Source organism: Strix uralensis, chromosome 26 (assembly GCF_047716275.1).
Source record: "Strix uralensis isolate ZFMK-TIS-50842 chromosome 26, bStrUra1, whole genome shotgun sequence".
Classification (NCBI taxonomy): domain Eukaryota; kingdom Metazoa; phylum Chordata; class Aves; order Strigiformes; family Strigidae; genus Strix; species Strix uralensis.
The window spans coordinates 339,848-360,577 of NC_133997.1; the positions used below are offsets into that span (position 1 = coordinate 339,848).

Genomic DNA, 20,730 nt, shown 5'->3' on the forward strand with positions numbered 1-20,730 from the left:
CGGGACGGCGGCCGACGTGACGTCATGCGCGCGCGTGCGTGGCGGCGTCATGCGCGCGGCCGCAGGGCAACGGCCACGTGCGGACCGCGCCGCCTGGCGGCCGGCAGGGGCCTCACGGCCAGCGGAGACCGCGGCCCCGCCCCTTCCCCGGTCCCGCCTCTGCCTCTCACCGCCCCGCCCCTTCTCCACCCCCTGCCCGGGCCGCCCCCCCCAGCCCCGTCCCGGTGTCTCCAGCCCCGTCCGGTGCCTCCCGCCCCCTCCTGGGCCCCGCCCCGAGATCCCGCGCGGGCAGAGCCCGGCTTTAGGAAAGGCTCCGGGGCTGGGCACGACCCCGGGTTACAGAGAGGGGTCTGGGGCTGCCGAAGCGGGGGCGTATCCCGGCGACCCGGGGGCAGGTGGCGGCACGGCACGGCTGTCCCCTTTGCTGACAGACCGCGTCGGCCTCAAACCCAGCATCTCCCAGACGCAAAAAGCTCCGGGCGCCGGCAGGTCTTTGGCAGCTTTTTACGTTTCAGCACTTTGATATGTTTCCAATAAACTTTGTGTTTAGAAAGTCAACATTAAAAAAAAAAAAAGAAAACTATTCCCTTGGCAGAGCAGGCGATGCTCAGCGCCGCCCGGCGCGGGGCCTTGGCACGGGTGCAGTGGGGACCGTCCCCCCCGCGCTCCGGGGGGGCTGGGGGTGCTCGGAGTCCGAAGGGCTGGTGGGTGGGGGGTGCGCAGCATCCGCCCCCTCAGTTCATGAACTGGGTGTAGCCCTCGGCCCCGGTGACGATGACGTCCATCCAGATGCGCATGGCCTCGGCCGAGGGCGCCACCATGTAGTAGAGGCGGTCGTGGGTCTTGACGCAGAAGGTGAGAGCGGGGTTGGGGCTCTGGGGAGGAGGAGGGGGTCAGCGCCGAGGAACCGCGCTGCCCTCCAGAGCATCCCCGGCCCGAGCCGCCCCGCTGCCGCCGGCGGAGGGCGAGGTGGGGGCATGGCAATACCGGGGGTCCCGGCCGACAGGGGGGCAGCGGCGGTGCCCGGCTCTCACCTTTGCGGCGCTGCGGAGGTGGTCGTAGTAAACCTCTTCGATGGCTTGGAAGTAGATGACTCCCTTCAGCTTTGTTTCGTGTTTATCTGCCCGAGAGAGGGAACCGGCGTCGACCACTGCACCATGGGCGATGGCGCAGGGAGGGGGCACGGGGCAGCGCAGCGACTCACCCACGTAGTAGGAAAGGGTGCGCTTCATGCGGTCGAAGACGAACCAGCGCTTCTTCCAAGACTTGATCTTGCCGCCCATCTTGACCAGGTAGCCCTTGCACATCTTCTCCGTCAGGATGACGTGGTAGCACGTGTCCACGCTGTGGCCCGAGGACTCGATGTGCAGCCGCAGGTCGAAATCCTCTTTGCGGATGGGGAGGTACCGCGTCAGGGGACGAGCCTGGAAACGCAACGCAGCCCTGCAAAGCCCGCCGGTGGCGGCCAGAGCCGCATCCCCCCGCCGGGACCCCCGTGGGGAGCCGGCTCTGCCTCACCGGCCAGGCTGAGATGGGAGAGCCTGTGCCGGGGGGGCAGCCAGCCCCGCACCTGCGAGAAGTGCTTCTCCCGCAGCTTGACCTCCTTCTCCACCAGCTTCTGCCGCCGCGCGGTCTCGTCCTGCAGCCGGCGTTCCAGCTGCTCCCGGCGCCGGCGCTCGTCCTCCAGCGCCTGCCGCCGCAGCTCCATCTCCCGCTCCTGCTGGCAGGCGCAGGCGCTCAGCCCCGGGCGTGGGGGACCCGCGCCCTGGCCGGCCGCCGCTCCGCTGTCCCCGCTCACCCGCGACTCCATCAGCCGCGACTTCTCCGCGTGCGCCTCCTTCAGCATCTTCTCCATCTCCTCGATCTTCCCCACCTCCATCCCACTGGCACTGCAAGACAACCGGAGCTGCCACCCCCGCGGGAAGGGCCTCGAGCCAGCGGCACGGCCGGCGGAGCCACGGTGCCGCTGGCCGCGGGGGCTGGCCCTGGGGTTACCTGGAGACGTTGTCGGGCGAGCAGGCAGAGTTGTTGCTGGTGGAGATGCTGGTCTCCATGCTGTCTGAGCTCTCCAGGCTGAGGGTGTCATAGGCGTGGTCCAGCTCCTCAGCCTGGGGCCCGACGCCGTGGGGACGGTGGTGGTGGAGGATGGAGTGATGCACGAGCAGGGGGAAGGCAGCGGGGAAGGGGGGCTGCCCATGCAGGGCTTCCCACTGGGACTGAGCCTCGGCAGCCGCTTTCTGCTTCAGCTCCGCCAGCCGCCGCTTCTGCTCCTCAATCACCTGCTGACCTGCGCGTCGGGAAGAGGACGGCGAGGGCTGAGTGCGCCGCGCCCAGAGCCGCACCGCGGCGGGTGAGGGGACGGCACGGGTGGGAGAAGATGCCACAGGCGCTGCTTGAGCCAGGGTGGGGGGACAGTGGGTGTAGAGGCGGGAGCCGCCGTCACAGCTCCCTGGAGAACAGGCCAGGCAGCGTCCGTCCAGGCAAGAGGAGGGGGCCCGGGCAGCCGAGGGGGGGGACATGCGCCAGGCTGGCAGGAGCGGGCTGGGCAAAGCGCTGGCAGGGTGGGGACGCACAGGGGTGTCCCTAAGCAGATGCCGAGAGGCACGCAGGGTCCTGGGCTGGCCATGCCCCTCCTGTGCGTGGTGGAAGGTGCCAGTAAACAGCCATGCTGCTGTCTCCGGGCTGCTGGAGACAGTCCAAGCCGCCCCACGTCTCTACCTGGTAGATCGCCCGGCTGCAAGGGCTCTGCTGGGAGCGGCTCGGCTGGAGACACGCCGTCGGGCAGAGGGGTTGCAGGGGAGAGAGAGGGGGGAAAAGCGAGTCCGTGAGAGAGGCCCTGCGTCCCGCCGCTGCTGCCCTCGGCCGGGCTCCCTCCTCCACCGCCCGAGCAGCCACCAGGGAAGCGCCTGCCCAGGTCCCGCCACCCCCAGAGCCGGGATGCGGCGCCGGAGCTCACCCTTCTGCTGCAGGGCCAGCTGGCGCTTGGTCTCGATGTCCTGCAGTGTGGCCGCCAGGTTGCGGGGCAGGCTGCCCGCCGGGCTCGGGGGGCCCTGGGCGGGACAGCAGGCAGTCAGCGGCGGGGACGGGGGCTGGCAATGGCGCGCGGGAGCCACAGCCACGGCGCCCGGGGCCGTGCAACGCTCCGCTCCCCCTGGCAGCTGTACCTTGGGCGAGGGGCTGCGCCCCAGCACGGAGAGGTTGAGCTGTGAGGACGAGGGGGTCCCGCTCTTCATCCGAGAGGCGAGAGCACCAGCATCGCCCTCCGTTTTGGCACGACAGACCTGGGCAGAGACACAGAGGTGAAAGGAGCACGGGGGGGCTGAAAAAGTCCCCCCCAGCAGATGGTTCAGCCACCGGCGGGGCTGAGCACCCCCTCCCCAGACCCTGCCCCTGCCTTGGTGCTGCCTGGGCAGGAGTACAGGCAAGAGGAGGCAGCGGCTGCCTGCCCCAGGCGTGCTGCCTGCCGTGGGTCTGCTCTGCCCCTGCCTGCTGCGGCACCGGGGTGGCGGGCAGAGCCCGGGGTGCGGAGCCGGTGGGAACGTCCCTGTGCTGCCCTGCTCCCGCTGCAGCTGGCAGCCCCGAAGCCTGAGCCCCAGCGGCAGGGAGCCGGGATTACCTGGAGAGGCTTGTGAGAGGAATGAGCTTTAGCTGGAAGTGGAGGAGGGGAAGAAGGAGGAGAGACAGAGGAGGAGGAGGTCTCAAAGCCAGCCATGGCCTCCTGGTACCACTTCTCTAAATCAAGAGCTGGGAGCCACACCGGGCCCCCCAGCAGCTGCTGCTCCATCTGGGGAGAGAGGCCTCGTGAGAAAGGAGCGAGGGGGAGATGCAGCAAGAGGGACAAACAGGCAGAGAGAGAGGTGGGAGCATCCCTGCCTGCGCCTGCACCATCCAGCCACGGCCTGGGACCTGCATACTCCTCCCAGGGACCCTAGGCCAAGTCCTGGCAGCTCCAGGTGCTCACCGGGCTGGTGAGAGCTGACAACAAGCGCCGGGAAGGCATAGAGACCCCCTAGGGATGGGCAGGGCTCCAGGCAGGGCAGTGAGGGGCGTGCAGGCTGGTGAGAGCCTCGTGTGCGAGCTGCTGCTCGGCCTCATCCGCAGCTCTCCCCTCCCGTACACCCCCGTCACCTCCTGGGGAGAGCACAGGGCCAGAGGGAGGGAAACAGGACACAAACCTCTGCAGAGACGGAGGAAGAAGAGAGAGATGGAAGAGGAGGAGGAGAAGCAGCACAGCCTGAGGATGAAGGAGCCAGAGGGGTGCAGCCCAGTGGGGAAGCAGCAGGGGCACGGAGGCCGCCCAGGATGCCCGAGAGCTGCTCAACGGTCACGTACTGGGCAGAGAGAAGCAGATTAAAAGGGGAGAAGAGGCTCGAAGCAAGGCCGAGCAGGCACGGGGGAATGAGCAGGTGGCTCCAGCCTCAGAGGAAGGTGCCACATCCCCAGGAGGAAGGGCCGCTGGTACTGGGCACCCAGTCAGGTCCCCGCCTGCTCTGCACCCTCCTCACCTGGGACCGGCGGCCAGGACCGGGTCCAACAGGCAAAGGGCCGCCCTCCCGCCCCTCTGGGCACCCGCTCTGCTCCCCAGCCCTGCTGCCGCTGCCCCAGAGGGTGAAGCCCGTCTGGAGCAGGCCAGAAGTGCTCCCCGGCGAGGAGACCGGGTGGCTCCAGCCTCCGCTCCCTGCTCAGCTGCAGCCAGACGAGTCCCCCAGCCCAGAGCGAGGTGGGCTCCGAGCACTGGGCACACGGGGCGGCCGCGTGGCCTGCGGCATTCTCGCTGCCCAGGATGCGGCAGGCGACCTGGGGCAGCAAACCCGAGCATGCTCTGGAGCGGGTACCTCGTCGGCTGCGGGAGGTACAGCAAGCAAGAAAGAGCGCTGAGCGGCAGCAGGGGCAGCGGCAGAAGCTTTAGTGTCCAGGCTGGGGCCGTACGCATTGCGGCAGAACCTGAAAACGTCAGACAGCCTCATGTACTCCTAGAAATCCACAGCGGAGGAGAAGGAGGAGAGTTAGACCCATGCGCTGGCATCGCGGCGCTGACTGCAAAGCGGGAGCAGATCTCCCCGCGCACGTGTGCCCTGTCTGCACCTGCCCAGCCCTTCCTTGCCTGCGGCTGCCTGGCTGCCCAGCACTGCACACGAGCTGGGCGCCCCAGCACAGCGCCTCGCCCCTGCCTTAGGCGCAGCTTGGCTGGGTGTGGCTGGGACACAACCTGCCACCTGCCCTGCCAGGCCCCAGGTGCCTTCAGCTGCTCCCAGATCTCGGAGTCTCCCAGGGTCCTCGGCCACAAGCCCTCGCCGGTGCAACATGAGGCACCTCGAGCTGCTCTGAGCCAGCCTAAATTCCACTTCCTTGCCCTTTCTGAACCAAACATGCTGAAGCCAGAGATTTGCTCTTTTTTTGGGGAAGCCAAGCTAGGAGGACCCCAAAGGACGCTGTCAGGAGGTGCCCAGCCAGTGGGCAAGCAGTGGGCAAGGGGGAAGCGCAGGGATGCCCCTGCCACACGGCACTGCGCTGGGGTTAGGCAGCGGGAGCCGGGATGCCCGGCGGGCTCAGGCGAGCACCCAAAATCGGGTCTGCGTGTTAATGAATGCAGCTGCTGGAGAGCTGAAGGAAAAATTCCCCAGCTGTGCCACCTCAGCGTGCTGCTGGGGGGACGTCCTGCTGCCCGAAGACGACGTTAGTCCACGTAAGGGGTCTGGCAGCGGCTTGGCCAAGGAGGGGGCAAGCGAGCAAGCACGTGCAGTTAGTCCCGTTACCTCTTGTGCCTTGGGGTAGGAGCAGGCGGCAGGAGAAGCTAAGGAGGCAGCTGCTGCTGGCAGGGGGCTCAGGGGCTTAGTTCCCTCCAACAGCTCATAAGGCTCTGAGATATGGAGGGTCTCCTGTTGGAGGGTAGAGATCACGTAGGCAAGGGGGGCCCAGGCAGCGGCACAGCGGCAGCAGCAGGAGCCCTGTTGTGGGCAGGCGCAAGGGGAATCAGCCATCCTGCCCCTCTCCCCAGCAGCGGGTCAGGTGGCACCGTGGTCCCTGAGGGCATCGTGGCTCTGGCTCCCCGTTCAGAGCCACAAGCAGGGCAACAGGGCGGCCCGCTCCCACCTAAAAGCCCTTGCACATCAATTGGAAGGAGTCCCCCATACCGGCACCAAGACAGCCCCGTGCTGGCTCTCTGGCGAGGACGGGACCCCGGGCACTGCCCGCTGCGCCCAGCCCTTCCCTCGTGGAACTCGCTGAGCTGCCCGCTAAAGCCTGGGCTGCGCCGGGGCTCCTGCAGCATCCCTGCAGCCTGGCAGGGGAGATGCTGCTGCTCCCAAGCCCGGCTCTTTTGCGTTTCCCTCCCAACTCAGCGATGGTCTCTGCAGCCCACGGAGATGCTCTGAGCAGCTGGGAGCCCCTGGCTCCGGTCCGAAGGTGCTCGGGAGCACAGGAGCTGCTGCAGAGCACAGCTTGCGGTGCACCAGGCCCATCCCCGCTGGCAACAGGAGACTGTAACCCCTCTGCCCACTTACCTCTCTGAGAGCTGAAGACATTTTGGGGAAGCTCCTGCCACCTGTGACGAGCTGGTAGCGCCTCTCCAGAGACACGAGCTTCTCCTTCTCCTGAGCGCGGGGCGACAGTGAGAGCAGAGGCAGCTGATGGTTACCTGCACCTCGTGGCGAGTCACCCCACGCTCACCCCGACCACCAGCACCCCGGCAAGAGCCAGCATGATCTCGTGCCCTGCCTAAGGCACCCCTGGGTTTGGGGAGCGCACATCGACCCCCCGATGGCTGCAGTACCTTCTGCAGGAGCTGCAGGACGCCGTTCCTCTCCCTGGCCAGGCGCTCAGCCTCCTGGGCGCTCTGCAGCCGGATCTGGGCAGCCTGGGCATCCAGTGCGGCCACCCGCTCCTGGGGAACGGATCGGGGGATGAGCCGGCTGCTGGCGAGCCGTGGGGCTCAGCCGGGGCCGTGGGGTGCAGCCCGGCCTCGCCAGACCCGCCGCCCCAACCCGCCCCTACCTTCCTGCGGGCGATGCTGCGGTGGCACTCGGCCCGGCTCTGCAGGAGCTGCTGGCCCCGCGCCTCACGCTCCTCCTCGAGGCGGCTCTCCCGCTCCAGCTGCTGGAACTCCAGGTCCTCAAACAGCTTGGCCTCCGTCTCCAGCGCCTCCGCCTCCTTCGGACACACAAGGGCACGGGGGATCACTCGCTCGGGACGGGCACCTCCGCATCCCGCCAGCAGATCTCCCGCAGAGAAACCCCCCACTGCGCCCCCACGTCCTGCGGGTGCCGGCCGGGAAGGGGAACCAGTGGCAAAGCCTGTCCCTGGTGCCCTGCGCGGACGGGCACGCAGCTTCCCCTCCTGCTCAGCACCAGCAACGTGGGAGCCACCATCAACCTCAGCCCAGAGGGAGAAGACGATGGAGGCACCGGGCACTGGCCAGGCCCGAGCCATCGCCCCCATGAGACGAGGAGCTCGTCACCGCCAGTGGCTTTACCCCACCCCGGAGACCAGCCGCCGCTGCTGAACCACGTCTGGGCCGGCACCATGCCCTTGCTGGGTGGCAAAACACCAATGTGCGGCCCCGCCTCACCGAACTGACGGGCGGTAGAGCCCCGTGGATGAGCACCGTGCCGGACGAGCGCTGCGCATCCCCCCAGCCTCCAAGCACCGACCACTTGGCACAGGGTCTGCCAGCGCCACCCCGGCAGCCACCGCACAATGCTCCCTGCAGGGACGCACTTCACCCCGCGCCGGAGCAGGGCGGCCACTGCTCTTGCACACGGCGCAGCACCACTGGTGTGGTGGCCACCGAGAGCTCCTGCGCACCAGGACCACCCCGTCGCCGTCCCTGCCCACCACGTGCCGGGACCCACACCCGACAGGGGGGTGGCCAGCCCCGAGCAGTGGGTTTCTCTGTGCGGTGAGGGGCGGGCAGGCACCGGCCACGGACTGGGGAAGGTCGGCCACCGCCAGAAAATACCAGATAACGGGAAAAAATGCTGCGGACTGGCGGTAATGTAAACCAACAGCACCGTGTAAATAAACGCTCTCAGGAAATAGCTGGAAGCAGACAGACGAGGACCGGCGGTCCCCGAGGCTCCCCCGCCGGCCTGCCCTCCTTCGCGGGGCAGGATCCATGCTCGCGCCCTGCTCAGTCCAGAGGAGCCCCGCGGCTCCGTGGTGGTGGCGGCCCCGCGCTCTGCCAAGCCAGCACCGTGCCCCGGGCCTGGGCGAGCGGCAAGCTTACCAGGACGGCGGTGCCCGGCGCCAGCCGCCTCCAGCCCGGGTGCGACGCTCCCAGTGCGGCCCCGGCTGGCGGGGAAGAGCTGGCCTAAGCTGGAGCGGAGGGAGGTGGGCCATGGTCCGGGAGGGGTGGGGGGAGACACTGACCCTTCGCATCTGCTCCCGCAACTGCTCCTGCAGTGACTCGGGGCACTTATCAAGGTGGCTCTTCGACTCATGGTAAAGCGCCCGGAGTTGCTCTAGCTCCTTCCTTTCAGCATCAACCTTTGCCCTTTCCTGAATCGGGGGAGAATGAGACAAAACAAAGAAAAAAAAGAAAAACAAAGAGAAAAAAAAAAAGAGAGAAAACACACTTCTCAAATCAGCGCCATGCAGAAGCTGCAGCGTTAGAGGGGCTCAGCTGGAGAAGGAGGGGACTCGCCGGGAGGAGCTTCATGGCATCTACGGCGGGGTCAAGAAAGCGACAGGCTGGGCGGTGTTAGAGGGGTTACAGCCAACCCTCGACCTCAGCCTTGCATTTCCACGCTGAAAACCCGCTTACAGGCAGCAAAAAGATCGATGCTGACAGCATGGATAAAGTCATCCCAATCCTGCAAACGGCTGCAGCTCACGCACCTTCCGAAGAACCACTAACGAGCTGTGTTCATTGATGCTCACCGTCCGGGATGCTGCCCGTTGGGCACAGCAGGTCCCGGATGCGGGGTGAGGCACCGTGGACCACCCCCATCCCTCGGAAGGAGAGGGGGGTCTGTGGGCCAGCAGTGAAAACGGGAGGCTGAGGTCCAGCCCTGCCGCTGGAGATGCTCAGGGTACGTTGAGTTAGCGGCAGAGCAAAGACTCGCTCCTGGCCCCGGGAGAAGCATCCCCAGCCCACCCTCCCTCCCTCCCACGGCCACAGGAGCGGCATGATGGAGGCCAGCAACACAAGGCTGGCGTGGAGAATCACCTCCCGCGGGCCCGGCAGCGCCGTACGGGGCCAGGCGTTGGGAAACACGCGCTGCGAGGAACCCCCCGCCACGCTGCAGCAGCGCGGAGCCACGGGGGGTCCGTGAGAAGGGATCCGGGGGGACACGCTGGCGGGAGACAGGGCTGGCACAGACGGGTGCCCCGGGACCACGGCGGTGGGGGCCCAGGAGGCTGCCAGGCGTGCAGAGGTGTCAGAGGCGACGGCAGGCGCCAGAGCAGGCAGCGTTAGTGCAATTAGTGCAGGCTGATTAGGAAAGTGGGCGGTCAGGCCAGCAGAGAGGGTGGGAGGGGGACGTCCCTGCGCTCCTCTCCTGGCCCTGCACGAGGCTGCCCCTACCTAGAGAAGCTGCCTGCAAAAGGCTGGAAGACCAAAACCAGAACAAAAACCCCAAATGCCACGGGGACGCTGATGGCAGCTCTGCCCAGCCACGGGCAACCAAACAGGCCAAGGGGGCCAGCCAGGCCCCCAGGGACACCAGCACCGCATCATGGAAGCACGGAGCCGCCAACAGGACCTGGGCACGGGCTGCGTGGGGACGCTGAGCTCGGGTAGCAGGGAGCCAGGTTCCGGCGGCTCTCCTGCCCTGGAGCAGCTTGCCCAGGGCCGTACCACACTGGCCACAAGGCTGCGGGACGGCTGGCAACACACAGCCAGGAGGAGCGTGCCATGCACGCCATGGCACGGGTGCCTTCAGGCACAGCTGGCAGATCACAGCAGCAACTGCACCAAAGATGCCAGGGAAGGGGGCCGGGACCCCCACCTTGGCCACCAAACCGAGTGAAACACTCGCAGCCATTTCCCCGCCACCTCCAGCGGGCTGGACACTACAGCAGCAGCCGCCAACACGCATGGAGATGCCCCGATGGGCAGCGGAGCGGGGGGACTCGCCACAAGACACAGCCCCCCAGCAAGGGCAGGGAATGGGGAGTGCCGAGGCCCCCGCTCCGGGTCGGTGCTGCCTGCTGCGGGCAGCAGCTGTCCGGGAGAGCCCCACAGCACAGAGCCTCCCCGCCAGACCACACCGGCGCGACAGACGGCGGCTGAGTGCACCCCAAGTGTCAGCCCTGCCCTCCTCCGGACCAGCCCGGGCAGACGAACGGACAGACAGACTCCCCCACCACGATGCAAACGCAGAGGGGATGCTCCTCAGTGCCTCCGCGGAGCCCAGGGGCAGGGGAACGCCGCAGCACAGGGCTCCGTGGCACCGGCCACGAGCACCGAGGAGGGCCCAGCATAACTGGCGCGGCGGGGAGCCCTGCCCAGGGCTCACCTTGTCCCGCTCCTTCCGGATGCTGGCGTCCAGGCTGGAGAGCTTCTCCTGCAGCTGCTGCACCGCCTCCTGCTCCTGCCGCAGCCGCGCCGCCTCCGACTCCCGCTCACCCTGCAGCAGCGCCCGCTCCATCTCCGCCTGGACCGACACAGCCGTGTCAGGATGTCTATGCCCAAAAGGATCGGGTGCCGCTGGCGAGGGCGGCGAGCAGCAGGGGTCCTCACAGGGCCCCCCGTCCCCTCACCTCTCGTGAGGTCTCCTGCAGCTGCTGCTCCAGCTCCTTGACGTGGCCCTTGAGCTGGTCCAGGCGGCTGAGCACGCCGGCGCGCTCCTCCTCCAGTCGCTGTGCCTCCTTGGCCCGGGGGCCCGCCAGCTCCTCGTGCTGCGGAGAGGACAGGTCAGCGCGGCACGGTGCGGCGCGGCACGGCGAGGCGCGGCCATCCCCTCACCTCGTGGTGGGTGCTTTCGGTGCTGCTGCACTCCTCCTTCAGGTTCTCCTCGTCCGACCTCTCCAGGCTCTCCCTCTGCCGCAGCTCCTCGGCGGCACGGCCCAGAGCCACGGCACCCCTGGGCACCCGCCGGCCAGCATCCGTGTCGCCGGCCAGGAGCCTGTGCATGTCGCCCGGCTCGGTGCTGTCCGTCTTGGTGTACTCGGCGCAGAGGTTCAAGATGGTCTCCAGGCGCTGCCGCTCCTGCGGGGAAGAACGGTCAGCGCGGTGCCTGTCCCAGCACGTGCTGCCGCCCGAGCCTGCGGGGCCCCGTGCCCTCGGCAGGCGCCGGGATGCGGGCTGGCTCCTCGCCCTCCCTGTACGCTGCAGTGGGCTGGGGACACTGCAGAGCCCGATGCAGCCCGCCCCAACCCCACGCCGGAGCCGGTCACGCCGTGTACCAGGAGCTGGAGATGGGCTAATTACAGGCAGCAGCGCCGGGCGCTGAGCGGCTCGGCTATTTCCAGGCAGTGACTCAGGCTGCCCGCGCTGGGCGTGAGTCAGGGCTGAGCAAACAGGGCTCCGGTGGCACGGCCCCAGCCCTGGCAGATGGACGGGGCAAACCCCACCCAGGCAGCTGCTGGCTCCATAAAAACTCCATCTACCCTAAATATAGACGCAATGCCCACAAAGCCACGGCAGCGCCGCCGGCAGACGCGGCCCTGGCGGGGCCAGATGAGACATGGACAGTTTTGCAGAGCTGGGGGCACCACAGCTCCAGCCGGCCGCCCCGCGGAGCCCCACCAACCCCGCCGGTTTCCCTGGGCTGCTTTGTGCTCCCAGGGCGCGGCCGTGCACCGACCGCTGCTCCTGGCCATAATCCCCCGGATTAGCCGTCAGCCACAGCAAATCCCCAAGAAGCAAGGCTGGGTTTTTAAAGCAGCAAAAGCTGAAAGGTGTTTGCAAAGAGGGTGTCCCACACTCGACCAGGGCCCCGGGGCTCACCAGACGCTCCATCTCCTGCTCTCGCACCCGCTCCTGCCGCTGCCGCCGGTGGTACTCCAGCAGCTCGTCCTCGTTGTCGCTGATCTCGGTGATGCTGTTCTTGCGCTCCCGTGGCCCCTGCGGCAGCCGTGGGTCCCCCAAGGGCTTCCTGGGGGCACGGGGGCTCTGCCGGGGCGAGGGCACGGCCGGGGAGCCCAGTCCGTAGGCTGGGCTCAGGCAGGTGCCGAAGCTGGGGCGGCGTGGGGGGGTCTCCGCTGGCAGCGGGGGTGAGGGGCTCCCGGCGCCCCTCGGCTCCTCTGGGCCTCTGCGTCGGGCACGGGGGCTGCCGGGCACCTCCCTGCCCAGCCGGGGCTGCGGGGAGGGGGCGTCGGGGGCCGCCCGGGTGCTGGCGGCCCGGCGTGACAAGGAGGGGCTCAGGGGGGGCAGCTCCCGCATGCTGTCCACGTTCCTCCGGCCCGCCCGTGGGCTCTCGGGGGGCTGCAGCCGGGCCTCCGGGACTGGCCTGCTGGTGGGCTGCCGGCTCGGGGCCAGAGGGTCCCGTGGCTCCCGGAAGGGGCTGGGGGGCCGCTCCTGCAGGGCTGCCCGTGGCCGCAGCGCTGCCTTGGGGGTCAGCCGGGGGCTGCCTGCCCGGTGGTCCCCAAGCCTCTCGGCTGGCCAAGGCTCCCCGGGACCCCCGCCGGTCGTGGGGGGTGGCTGCACAGCATGGTTGTAGCTGGAGGAGCGGAGCGGGACGAGAGGGGGCACGGCCGGACCCTGCTCCTGGCTGCTGGGCGAGGGGCTGGTGTAGCCGCCACTGCTGGCCGGGGAGGAGAGGGGGGAGAAGTTCTCATAGCTGGAGCCCCCCGAGGTGGCCCCAGGGCTGGGCGGGGGGGACAGAAGGCAGCGCCCACCCCCGTTCACCACCGGGGAGAGGGGGGACCGGCCGCAGGCGGGCGGCTTCTTGGGGGACGCCGGCTCCTCCAGCACCAGCGAGTCCATGATGTCCTGCAGGTCTTTCTCGATGGAGCTGACGAGGGAGCTGTGGCTGGGACACCCGTGCTCCGACGGCTGGCGGCCACCGTTCGCCAGGGCCTCAGGCTCTGCAGGGAGACACGGGAGCAGGCATCAGCGTGGCAGGACCCCCCCGCCACCCCTGCCTGGGCGGAGCAGCCCGGCATCACCCCTCCACGCAGCCAGTGCCAGGTGGCAGCTCCTCTACCCCCACACCCCGAGCTGCTGCACCCCGCTGCCGCTGTTTCCTGCGCTGGCTGGACAGCCGGGCCAGGGAGGAGGCCGGCATCCCGCCGGCCCCATCACCAGGGAGACAGAAACCCGATAGCGCGGCCCAGCCACCCGCTCCTGGCAGCTCCCGGCGCTGCTTCCTGGGAGCAGCTGCCCGGGGGCACCCACCGCCCGTCCCCATCACCCCAGCGAGGGGGCAGAGACATGGCAGCCCAAAGCCATTGAGCACAGACCCGCAGCGCATCCGGACCCGCCGCCGCGTAGCCCGCAGCCGCCCCGCGTCCCCGTCCCAGCACCGATGTCCCTGTCACTCAGCAGACGAGCTAATAGCGGCCAGCGCGGAGCCTGGCCAGGATGGCGTGCCACCCCAGCTGCGTCACCCCCCGGCACCCAGCGGCTCCCCCGTGGCGGCCGGCAGCGCCTCAGATGTGCCGCAGCCCTGCCTGCGTGATCCCGCCCGGTCCTGCGGGGCAGAGAGGGCCCATGGGGGATGCTCCCACGGTCAGGGGATGCTCCCACGGTCAGGGGATGCTCGGTGGCCATGGCACCTCCCCACGTCCCCCCTCCCATCCCCCAGCTGCGGGGCACGCTGCCTTCCTGACACACACGTGGCACGGAGAGTCTGCCAAGCTCCTCTCCCTGTGCCAGGGCGTGCCGGTCGGGGCAGGGAGAAGGGCCACCAGGCCGGGGATGGCTGCCGCCGGGGATCTGGACATCCCCGGGAACTGGGCATGGCACCGGCGCTCGTCCCATCAGCCCCGCGGACAGGCAGACGCAGCGAGATAAGCAGCTGGCGAGATGGAGGATTGCAGCCAGGGAAACGGCCTTCGCGTGGCCGCCCTGGCATGTAAACACCCGCCCCAAGGCAGCCGGGGGGGGGTCCCGTGCACCCCACATCCCTGGCACGGCCCGACGGGTGATGGCTCTGCCACAGTCAGGCTGGGCAGGGGCGAGAGCCGTGCCTCGCTGCCCTCGCAGTCACCCCCTTCCCAGGCTATATTAATCATTAACGCGCGTGGCTGCCATGCCGAGTCAAGGGCCAGCACATCCGTGGCCGGGCACAAGCCCCGCGCCCGAGGGCGGCAGCCTAGGCAGGAGCGGGCTGGGAGAGCATCGCGTGCCGGGGAGGCTGTGGGTGCAGATCGGGGAGCGCCCCAGCGTCCCCACCGCCCCGCCGAGGACGAGGGGGGGTCACCTACTTGCTGGCAGCCCGTAGAGAGCCGCTGGGCTCCTGCCCCCCGCCGGGATCATGCTCTTCATCCACTTGGCCTCGGCGGGGTGGTTGAAGCGGAGGAAGGTGGCCTGGCCCAGGCAGATGGTGCAGCCTGGGGAGAGAGGGGACAGGGCTCAGCCGCCACAGCGGTGCCGGAGCGAGGCGAGGCGGGAGCCGGCGCAGGCAGCCGGGCGCTGCCCGGCCCCAAGACACGTCCCCGGGAGGGGAGCGGGCTCCTGCCGTCACCAGAGGCTTAGGGGGAGGCTGAAATCCAGGTCACTCCCCGGCAGCTGCAGGCAGCGCGTCGCAGGCGCAGGCACAGCCGGGGTCCCCGCCGGGGGCCGCGCTGCTGCGGGGGAGATGGCGGCGCGCCAGGGCCTGCGCGGCCGCCAGCTGCAGACAAGACAGCTCCTGTCCCCGGCCGCAAAGCGCCGCTTCTTGGCCCAAAGCAGCGGCGCTCCGGGGGAAGGCTGCCGGGCGGCCGCCGGGGAGGAAGGTGGCTGGGGCAGGGAGCGGGGCCGCGCTGCTGACACACCCCGCTTTGAAGCGCCTGCCAGGCCCCGGGAGAGGCTCGCTCCGCACCGACAGCCGCAGCCGAAAATCCCTCGCCGGAGGGGACGTGTTTTTTGGAGCAGCCGGCAGCCCGGGCTCAGCAGCAAGGAGAGCGAGAGGCCGCACGGATTAACCGCCGCCGCGGGCCCGGCCCCTCGTCCGAGCGCGGGGAGGGAAGATGTCCCGCTGCCGCAGCACCCCGGCCCGGCCCCCGCGTCCTGCCTGCGCCCGGCCACGGCTCCTCCGGGTCGCTGGCTCCTTCGGCGCGGGGCGTCCTGACCTGCGTCCTTCCCGCACCCCGGCACTGCGGGGCACCCCAACCCCGCGCCCCCAGCCGGCGCCAGCCCGCTGCCCCTGCCCGCTCGCAGCAGAACCGGGGTCTCGGCGATCCCTGCCCGCACCCCCCACACCGCGGCTCTGGCCGCCCGCCCGCCCGGGGCGCAGCGGGACTTGGCGGGACCGTCGCGCCGGAGCCGTCGTGCCCCTTCCCCGGCGGCCACGTGGCTCCCATTGTCCCCCGCGGGGACGCCCGCGGCAGAGCCCACGCGGGAGGGGGGACCCGCGGGGAGAGGCCGGGGGGCTGCAGCGCGCCCGCCCGCCGTGGGGCCAAGGGGCTTTTCCCCCCGCGGAGGGACGGGGAGCGCTCCCCGCCCCCCGCGCGGACACGCGTGGCCCCCCGCCACACTCACCGCGCCGCCGCCGCCACCGCCACCGCCCGGGCAGCGCCGCGAACCGCCCCCAGGGAGGGGCGGAGGGCGGGGACCGGGAGTCTTCCCGCCCCGCCGGCGGGCGGAGGGTCCTCCCCGGCAAGCGGGGCAGGGCCGGGAAGCGTGACACGGGCCGTGCGGGGAGAGGGGACGCCGTGGGGAGGGACCCTCGGCTCTGCCCACGCTCCCTCGGGGGCGGCCGGGGGGGAGAACTGCAGGGTCCAGCCCCTGCGGCCACGCAGCGATGCCCCGGTACGTTTCCTTCCTTCACCTCCCCTTCCCAAACCCGGCTCAGCATCTCTACTGCTGTCTGTGAAATGGGTGCAAGGGTGGGGACCACACCCGGCCCGGCACCATCTGGCTGGTGTGGCTTTCTCCCTCCCCAGCACACGGCAAAGCCGGTTCTCAAACGGCAACAGCGTTGGGCACGTGGCCCCCCCAGGTCTAAGAGCCCGGAGCATCCCAGCCGGGATGAGCAATTGCAGGATGGATACACCAACACCCTGATACCTGACAGCCCAACTCCCCCCGAACGCCAGGTGCTGCTCCGGAGGAGGCCGGGCCATCCCTACCTTGGGTGAGGCGCGTGGGCCGCCGCAGCGGCACGCCGTCGACAGTGCAGGCGTTGCCGCAGGGGTGCAGGGTGAGTATCCCCCGCACGTTCTCGATGTAGCAGTGCTGGGGTGCCAGGCCGGGGCCCTGCAGGACGATGTCCCGCGCGGCTGTGCCAATCGTGGTCCTCCCTGAGGGTGGAGAGGGCGGCTCAGCGTCCCCGTCGGGCCCGCGGGGACTCCCCGGCAGCCAGCACTCACCTTCCTCCAGGGGCAGGAGCGTGATGGCGGTGCTGAGCCGGCCGCTGCCCAGGCTCACCAGGTGCGGCTTCTCCGTCTGCACCTTCAGCCCCTTGCCCGTGTCGATCAGGTCCAGGGGACTGTTCTGCAGGAGCAGAGGGAGGGATGGTCACAGCTCCTGCTGCCCACCCAGCCAGATGCCTAGGCTGCTCCAAAACAGCCGTGTGTGCAGGCAGGGAGTGATGCCCCGGGGCGGCTGCCTGCGGGCAGAACAGTCCGGCAGCTGGCAGCGGGCCCTGGGGCCTGAGGGCTCCCTCCTGCCTGTGCTGCCTGCCCTGGGGAGCAGAGGTGAGCTGCCGTGGGAGTAGAAGCTCCCTGGGGCTCGAGTTGCGTCTAAGAGGATCCGAGCTGCCAGCCATTTAGATCAATTGGCTTTGCCACTGATCCCATAATGGGATTGGGGCAAGGAGAGGCTGGAAGGCAGCGCCGGCCACGGAGCAGGAGGGCTCCTGGACAGATCCCACACTCCCACAGACATCCCACGGCCCCGCGTCCTCACCTGGATGATGGTCTGGACTCTGCGGGTCGGGCTGGCGGGGGTCCTGCTGGAGGCCTCCATGGTGCCGGCGTGGAGACGCTGGGCGCTCTCGGGCACGGGCTGCTGCCGGAAGAAACAGAGGATGTCAGTGCAGGTGAGCGCGCTGGGCACGGCTCTGCCGTGTTCCTCCCGCACATCTGTGCCGGCAGCCTGAGCGCAACCCCCACCCCAGCCCGGAGCGGCGTTTGCCACCCAGAGGATTCCCCTCTGAAGCTCCTGGGACATGGCGCCAGAAGGAGCCGGTGCGCTGACTTGGCTCTGGGGAGGCGGCGAGGGAAACGCACACCCTAAACGCCGGGAGTGATGGGCAGCCGGACCCCGACGGCGGCGGGTGGGCAAGGACAGGTGAGGTCAGCGTCCAGCTGTGCCCAGCAACATCTGCCTGCCCGCGCGTGCCACGAGCGGCCGTCCCTGGCACCCAGGCGCACACCTCTGCTCCCAGCAGCAGCGCCTCGGGGTGCGCCCTGCCTGCGCCCTGCCTGGCTGGCACACGTGCCCAGGGCAGGCTGGCAGGGCTGCTGCCTGCGGGAGCTCGGCGTGGGCAGGAGGCGGCTCGGCGAGGAACGATTTCCGTCACCCAGCGCTCACGCCACTGTCGCAGCCCGGGATGCTCCGAGGTTACTAAATTTACCATCTGCTGCTCCCCAGGTCCCTCCCTTCCGCCCAGGCCTGGCCGAGCGTGGCTTAACCCTTCCCGGGAAGGCTGGGGCAGCCCAACTGGGGTGTGCTCCCATCCCCGTCAGGGACCCCGGTCCCGGGACAGCCAGGGGCACTGAGAGGAGCCCTGGGCTTGGGTCCCAGCAGCATTGGGCACTGTCCCACCAGCCCCGGTGTCCTGTGGGGCGCGGGACCCCCCCAGCTCGGCCAGCACTGGGCTCAGCTGCGTGGGTGAGCGGGCGGCTATTACACACTGCGGAAAAAATGAAACGCTGGAAAACACCAGGCGTGGGATCCAGGGCTGGGATGGAGCCCGGGTGGCTCTGCACAATAACAGGGCCGGCTGCCCCACAGCGAGGGCTCCGAGAGGACCACAGCTGCCCCACGGCGAGGGCTCCGTGGGGACTGCGGCCACCCCATGCAGGATGGGAGCAGCTCAGCTGGGGCAGGGGGGAAGCAGAGATGCAGTACCCCGGGAGCAGCTCCCCAGCACCCAGCAGCTGCCGAGGTGGGACCCCCGCCTTCCCTTACCTGCCACCTGGTCCTGGCCCGGGTACTGAGCGGGACCCTCCGCGGCAGGGTGCCCATGTCCCCCAGGAGCGGGGGGGACACACTTCCCAGCATCCAGAGACCCTGCAGTCCGGCCGAGCCCCTGCCCCTCAACTGCGCCCAGGCCCCGCCACAACGTCTGAGAAGGAGGAAAAGCCAGGAGGGGCCGGGCTGCTGCATAGGAAGGGAGCGGGGCCAGGGTGGGATCCTGCGCCGGCGTTAACCCCTTCCCAGCACGTCTGTGCTGCTGGGGCCAGCTGAGTGTCGTGGGGGACCCCCGGTCCCGCCGCCTGGGTCATCGTCCCCGCTCCTGCCCATCTCCTCCTGCCCAAACTTGCTCCACGGGCAGCTCTACCTCTCCCTGAGCTGCAGACATCTGCCTGCTCCCCGACGCCCACCCTGCCGGCCCCCGGCTCCCCGGCCCCTCACCCGGCTCCTCGCGGCGCAGGAGACGCCAGCTGTCCCCCAGCCCGTCCCTCGGGGGTGCAGCCCCTCTCGCACCGGCTCTGCCGTCGGAATGCGGGGTGGGAGCGTGGCCGCCCCGGCCGGCGCCCCACCGCTGGGGCGGACAAGGCGGCCTTTCTTCTCCCGCCGCCGCCTGCAGAACGCGCCACTTGTTCCTGCCGTGGGAAGCGGCGAAGGCAGCAAATGCCAAGGGGTTGGGCTCGGTTACCGCCAAACAGCCCACGGCCCCCGTGCCCCCCGCGCGCAGGGCTGCCCACTCGGCCCCGGCCTCCTGTGGCACAAAAGCCTCTTTCTTCTCCCAGCGCAGGCAGAGGCCTCACCTGAGAGGATGCCCAGCCCCGGCGACGCGGGGCCCCGCCGATGGTGGGCAGGCTGCACACACATACGTTGCCCCATTGCCGTCGTGCTCCTGGGGAGCCCCTGCACCCCGCTGCCTGCGACCTGCCTGCCTGCCCCGGGCCCGCACGGGCAGGGGCACTGGGGATCCGCTGCTGCCCACCGAGACCCAACCGGGCACCGCCCGCCCTGCCTCACACCCCGTCGGCGTGGTCGGGTGCCAGCAGCCGCCGGGCAGACCCCAGAGCCGCACCATGTGCCAGGGCACACCCAGGGCATGGCCAGCCAGCCCATGCTGGCGAAGGGCCGTGCCGATCCACTGGGGCACAGCCTGGCACAACCTGCCATGCCCGCCCCACGCTGCCAGCCGTGCAGGGAGGCGAGGGGCAGGCGCACGGCAGCCCATGGCCCGGCTTTTCCTCCTTGCCCGTGGGAGTTGCGGGAGGAAGCCAGAGCAGCCGAGCTAACGGGTGTGCACCACACAGCATCGCAGCCTCCGTCCAACTTGGCTGCCTGCTTGCTCCCCATCTGCTAACACGCTTAGGGCGCGCTTACCCCTTCCCACACCCTCTGCCCCAGTAAACAACTGGCCCTTCTGCCGGCAGCTGGGAAGGGGGAGCCCGTCTCCGGCACAAAGCCAGTGGGGAGCGAGGAGCCGCTGCCCCGCACCGAGCAGGGGAGACCCCACCAGCCCCATCCCACCCGGGTGAGGGGCGGCGGGGGCTGCATCCCAGTTGCTGGGACGATGCAACGCTTCTGGCAATAACATCCCCGTAAATCAGCTGCCAGAGAGCTCCGGTGGGAGCCGAGGAATCCCGGCCGCACCCGCTGATCTCAGCGCTCCCGGGAAGTGCTCCCACACCACCCCGCACAGCTGTGCTCCGGCCTTGCCGGCATCGCGCCTCAGGCTCTCTGCGGGCTGGGGGATGCCCGTGGTGCGCCTGGGTCGGGGAGGGCACGCAGACCGGCTTTCTGGCACCCAACGCTCCACGAGATGGGCCAGCGACACCGTACACAGTCCTGACCGCTGCCGGAGCTGAAGCACCGAGCCCAGTGTTGGCACGCGCCTCTGGCCACCGCAGCAGGGACTGGGAAACCACCACCACCGAGCAATTGCACAACGGAGACTTATTCCTCACAGATCCCTCGCAGCAAATGAGTTTCTCCTCTGCGGGGCAGGCGCTTGGCTCGGCTCAGTGGGGAGCATCTGCGGCTCCTGCCAACGACAGCGTCGGGACCGTGGCACACGATGGGTTTGGTGGGTCTGATCCAGTCCCTGGTACAAACTCATCACCCAGCCCTGCGTTCTCTGGGAGTGGGGCGGGGGCGAGTCTCACCTCTCTGAAACAGGCATCGCTTGCTCCTTTCTATCGTCCGGCTGACAGCAAGTGCCGCCTCGTCCCGCAAACCGGTGACTCCATCCCCCTGCGCAGCCCCCTGCCCGCTGCGTCCCTGCGCGCCAAACCCAAACGTACGAGGAGTTGCTGGAAAAGCGCCGTGGCTGCGCTGCCCGGTGCCTGCGCTGCCGGCGAGGGCTGGGGGCTTGCAGGGCAGCCGGAGGGGTGCGAGGGCGGGCGGCCCTTCGGCGCGGCAGCTGGATTCCTTCTGGGGCTGCCAAATTCCTTGGGCTTTCCGGCAGCGGCCGAAGTGGCTGTGGTTAGAGCGTGTCAGGGAACTGGAGTGCACAAGGTCCAGCGGCGGAGCGGGGTCCGGCCAGGCCAGCGCCGTTCCCAGGCTCCCCGAGGCGTCGG

At 69.5% G+C, this 20,730-nt stretch overlaps 1 protein-coding gene across 7 annotated transcripts; it reads right to left on the reverse strand.

The window, feature by feature from the left end:
- Positions 1–490: 490 nt before the first annotated feature.
- Positions 491–18,571, reverse strand: PHLDB1 (pleckstrin homology like domain family B member 1). 7 transcript variants are annotated; one of them, XM_074895013.1, is made up of 26 exons: positions 18,161–18,571; positions 16,934–17,035; positions 16,396–16,519; positions 16,156–16,326; positions 14,311–14,436; positions 11,891–12,969; positions 10,907–11,149; positions 10,702–10,839; positions 10,458–10,595; positions 8,368–8,496; positions 6,994–7,149; positions 6,773–6,883; positions 6,504–6,593; positions 5,757–5,879; positions 4,836–4,973; positions 4,176–4,331; positions 3,617–3,784; positions 3,165–3,281; positions 2,957–3,050; positions 2,719–2,763; positions 1,996–2,287; positions 1,799–1,889; positions 1,571–1,717; positions 1,205–1,424; positions 1,035–1,120; positions 491–875 (listed from the first exon to the last, which is right to left on the reverse strand). In XM_074895013.1, exons 1-26 carry the CDS (start codon positions 18,356–18,358, stop codon positions 735–737), a joined length of 4,623 nt encoding a protein of 1,540 aa, XP_074751114.1. In that variant the 5' UTR covers positions 18,359–18,571; the 3' UTR covers positions 491–734. The 7 variants fall into 7 exon arrangements, with proteins under 7 accessions (XP_074751114.1, XP_074751115.1, XP_074751116.1 ...); XM_074895014.1 differs by lacking the exons at positions 4,176–4,331; positions 4,836–4,973; positions 5,757–5,879 and having other exon boundaries at positions 18,161–18,570; XM_074895015.1 differs by lacking the exons at positions 3,617–3,784; positions 4,176–4,331; positions 4,836–4,973 and having other exon boundaries at positions 18,161–18,570.
- Positions 18,572–20,730: the final 2,159 nt, after the last annotated feature.